A 4,448-nucleotide genomic window follows, 5' to 3' on the forward strand; every position below is an offset into this window, starting at 1 on the left:
CTTCATCACATGCTTTCTGTGTCTGATACATAAAATGTATGAAATGTAGACATTAGAAAAGATATTTTCATTTAACATATTGATTAAACTTGTCTTTTGATTTACTATTAGCAAAAAATGGAAAAGCTCTGTTATAGCACTGAAGACCTTCTCTAAGCTCTTCTCTTACCCTTTCTTGTTGTGATGACAAGAGAAACCCGGGGGGGGGCTTCAATCTCTCTCCGCCCACCTTTTCCGCCCACATCAGATGATGAACTGATGAAGCTGCATTTGACAGTATGTGCAGTCCAAACTAGGACAATCACAGGGAATCATGGCTAACTTTAACTTTCATTTTACAGGGACAATTATTTTACATTTATTCATGTTGTAGGCATTATAAACATGATTTTTAAATTGTCATAAATATAGTCTGTTTCAGCACTTACATTCAAACTAATAGATTCTTTTCATATTTGAATACATACCTCACATCTGCCTGCTAGGAGACATATTTATCTCCTTTATAGTCTGTAACTCTACAACAAACTCACCTGGTCAAACAAACGTACAAACATAGCTTCATAGCAATTGTTTTGCTTCTTTCATTCATTCATTGACTGACATATTAATTCTTTGTCCGAGCACCAACCACAACCTGATCAGAATATTAAATGACTCTAATTCCTCCTTTGCCTGTCTGGGTCTAGTTAAATTAGGAGTGGCATGGTTTGCTCCTTCAACTTAACCAAGCCCACGAGTCATTAAATCCCTAAAAAAAGTGGCACCTCCTCAGGGCCTGGGAGTGTTTTTTGTTTGTTTTTTGTTATGGGGGGGTAACCCTCTGAGTCAGCTTCCTCCTATAAGAGGTCAGGAAGGAACAAAATCAGACTTAACAAAAAACATGATAAGCCTGATTGACTCTGTTGAGCCGTACGCAGCGCACACACATACACACACTTACTTTCAAATATGCAAAACATCTGCAGGTTCCTAACATAGCCGGTTCTTTGTAATTGAAAAGACTTGAGACTGGGTTACCCAGCAACACAAAAAAGCTTTCAGTGCTGGCAGTGTGGACCCGCCCACCCAGAATTCAACTTTACTGCATACACAGTCTTCTTGAGTCGATTCCTTACCTGAAACTGTCTGACTGACAGACATCGTGCTGACAGATTGCAGATCAGGCGTCATTATATGATTATTTCTTGTTATCAAACAGAGTAGGCAAATCATGCCAGTCTCTGCATGCTGATTGTCACCAGCACATCACTGAATCAGAGTTGTGACAGAAACATTAACTGACCCCAAATCCACTGATTGAAAGCACCAGCACTTTCCAGTTCACAAGTGCTTAACCTAACACTCACAGACTCCAACTGATGCATTTAGCTTCAGTATCCTGCCAGAGGAAAGTTTGATATGCAGGTTGGAGGAGGCGGGGTTTATACTACCAAGCTTGTGGTTAGCAGACGTGCTCTGCCTCCTTGGCCACGGCTGCCTCTGTGCTGGGTGTTATGGTCAGATATTACCACTTTGGTCTGATTCAACAATCTTATCAGTTGTTCATAAGTGAACTTTGCGTGTTCTTTTCAGAGACACGAGTCTGTCTCCTGACACGTCTCTAGAAGTACATATTTGTATTTTGTGTTTTTCTGATTGCACTGTCATAAACTTGAACACGCTAAACTCTGGTTAGTGTGCAAACTAAATGCTGGGAAAATTGTGGGCAAAAATGTCTGTAACTATTAAACTTTTAATGCCACGCTTTTATTGATCTACTATAATTAAAGGTGAAAGTCTGCACTTCCATCACATTGTAAAAAACCTCCTATAGTGGTGTAAGAGAAAAATGACCGCACAAATAAACACCTTTTGGCCTTTTGAGATAGATACATATAACAAAGTGGTCATTATGGTCAATACAGGCCGAATGCAGTAAAAACTGCTTTTTTCTAGCCCTCCCACACAGCCTTTAAAAGTTAAACATTTAACAGCTGGATGAGTGGAGACCTGATGCAGGCACTGAAGTTAACAGTCATTTCATTATTTTGTTGTTAGTATGATTATTAGCATGGATTAAACATAAAGATTTGATTCCACACAGTCTGGCAAATAAGAAGGCAGAGTATCTGTCAGTGAGAACAGCTTCATTTATTTACTCAATATTCCTGTCGTACAGTAATAATAACAAGCATTAGGAAGGAAATCAGGGAGAAAACATTTCAAGTGAAGGTGAAAAGAAGAATTTTTCCAGTGCGTTGTTTCTCATATGTAAACTGTGGAGAAAGCAGCTGTGGATCAGCATCAGTGTGTCTTCCTGGTGCTCACAGCTCAGACTTCAGAAGCTTCTTAGCTTTCTGCATGTTGCCAACCACTGAGGAAGAGACAGGAAATGTTTAATTACACAGTGTAAATGGATGCAAGCAGACAAAAACTGCATCGTGAGGAGTACGCGTCACAGCAAGTATGGGCTGCAGCACTTACAGAGTTTGATGTCACTTGGTTCATAGGCATACATGCGGTTGGCGTAGCGACCAGTGATGTCAGCCCTCACTGTCATTGAGGGGTCTGTGGAGAAATTGGTGCTGGGTAAGTGAAAAAACGCCAGTTGTGTGCATCAAACTATAATTTCATAACATTTCACTATAAAATATCAGATTTTTAACATTTGATTTGTTGTCTCTGAAGTATATTCATTTACACAACAGGTTAGGATGGGCGAGGATTTTCCACAGCACCAATATTTTGGAGACATGGTTGTAACTGATATACAATACAGCTAATTATAGTTAATGTCATTTCCTTGAGAAACATTAAAAGGATTCAGTGCAATAAGACACACTGATAGATGTAATAGTAGTTACCAGTCTATATAAAAGATATGTCCTAATCTCAAGCTCTTACCAACAAAAAGGAGCCTGGGAACATACTGGCCATCAGGGGACAGATGTTTGTCTGTGGTTTCATACTGTAGGAGAAGCAAAAGAACAGTTTTTTTACAGGCACCGTAAACCTACGCGCCAGTGCTGAACCACAAAATGTAATAATGTTAAGTGTGCCTTAAAATGTAATAGAGACTGAAAGACTTTAAAATACTTCATTTTGTCAGGTGTTATAACCTACCACCAGATTAAGGACGATGAAGTCCTCATCAAGGACTTTTTGGACCTCGTTATCCTCGGAGAAGACTTTCTTCAGCGCTGTGGGAGAAAATTGACTTTAAGTTTTATAACTCGGGTGTGTAGAGAAGAGCACCAGGATGACCAAGGTGACATCACATATGAACAAACACACACTCAGTCTTCAAACAGAACAGACTTCTCGCTCGAACAAACACAGTGAGTAACTTAATAAGTGAAACACGAGCAGCTACTCACCCTGGCTGTGTGGGCAGTCTTCAAGGTGAAAGATGACCAACAGGGGCTTGTTCCTAAAATACCAACCAGCCCATCATAAGCTTCAGCAAATTTTACAGTTAAGTCAAAGTTTGGACTTTTATTTTGAAACTATGTCTTACTTTGACCTGGACCAGTAAAGACCCTCCTCATAAGTCTGAGCCCATATCAGCTGATCGCCCCATCCTGCACAGACAAAGACACCATTAGAGATAAGTGCGTCCTTTACCTCAGTAATACTGGGCTTGATGCGTGAATGAAATGACTCAAATACCTCTGGACAGAGTCTGTGGGACCCTCTTCCCACTCTTGGGGATATATTTTGCAGCAAAGGTAGAGGAAATGGCTACCAGGACCAAGAGCACAGACAGCGCTGATTTAACCATCTTTAGAGTTTTCCTGAAACAGCAAACACAAACCAGCTAGAAATGCATACCAGTTTTAGACTTGAAGCATCAGCCTGTTTGCTAAAGTAACTGCATTCACACTTCGATCAGCTGTTAAAACTTGCAGTAACAGAAAGGGAAGCAAAACTGAAGAGACACTTTTATAGAGAAGACTATTTTAACAGAAATCCAGATACTTTTGTATGACATGCAATTATTTGACATAGTAGAGTATTCACACACAAAAAGGTACAAAGCTATGGCGACAAGTTCTTTAGCTTACCTGTTCCCGAATAGTCAGGTAGAAAATGTGGGCAGATCGTGGACTTGCACTGTCTCTAGCTTCACCTGTCCTGTATTTAAGTACCTGTTGGCTGAGAGCCCACCTTCTTCCCTCCCCCACTTCTCTGTGCAGGAATGCCAGAGTGACGCAAAAGTTTGTTTGCCAACCAACTGCATAGTGAAAGTGGATAATTTGCATTTTCCGTGTGTATGAACAAAGACATCCTGTTGCAAGATCATGATTTAAACATTTTATGTTGGGACTCAACACACCCTTGTCAACCAGAAGAGAACTTGATGGAGCAGCACCTTTTTAAATAATATTAAATCATAATTTGGAAAGGAATAAGAGATTTACAAATTAAGATTAAAAAAGATATTCATGTAGCCATATTTGTCAGTA

At 39.9% G+C, this 4,448-nt stretch overlaps 1 protein-coding gene across 1 annotated transcript; it reads right to left on the bottom strand.

The window, feature by feature from the left end:
- Positions 1–2,108: 2,108 nt before the first annotated feature.
- On the bottom strand, positions 2,109–4,106 carry agr2 (anterior gradient 2). Its single transcript, XM_086279838.1, has 8 exons — positions 4,047–4,106; positions 3,652–3,776; positions 3,500–3,563; positions 3,360–3,412; positions 3,106–3,182; positions 2,887–2,950; positions 2,467–2,550; positions 2,109–2,356 (listed from the first exon to the last, which is right to left on the bottom strand). Exons 2-8 carry the CDS (start codon positions 3,761–3,763, stop codon positions 2,307–2,309), a joined length of 504 nt encoding a protein of 167 aa, XP_086135964.1. The 5' UTR covers positions 3,764–3,776; positions 4,047–4,106; the 3' UTR covers positions 2,109–2,306.
- Between the last annotated feature and the right edge of the window lie 342 nt (positions 4,107–4,448).

The sequence above is a fragment of the Aulonocara sp. 'chitande type north' Nkhata Bay genome, linkage group LG22 (genome assembly GCF_057382095.1).
Source record: "Aulonocara sp. 'chitande type north' Nkhata Bay isolate Kocher_YH1m ecotype deep benthic linkage group LG22, A_spYH_male_GT1.1, whole genome shotgun sequence".
NCBI classification, from domain to species: Eukaryota; Metazoa; Chordata; class Actinopteri; order Cichliformes; family Cichlidae; genus Aulonocara; species Aulonocara sp. 'chitande type north' Nkhata Bay.

Bases quoted from the DNA above. Each gene is read 5' to 3' on its own strand.
- agr2 (XM_086279838.1), bottom strand. From the start codon at position 3,763: ATGGTTAAATCAGCGCTGTCTGTGCTCTTGGTCCTGGTAGCCATTTCC. The intron at 3,183-3,359 runs GTGAGTAGCTGC...TTTCTCCCACAG, and splicing joins AGACTGCCCACACAGCCAGG to CGCTGAAGAAAGTCTTCTCC. The intron at 2,357-2,466 runs GTAAGTGCTGCA...TCTCTTCCTCAG, and splicing joins ACCAAGTGACATCAAACTCT to TGGTTGGCAACATGCAGAAA.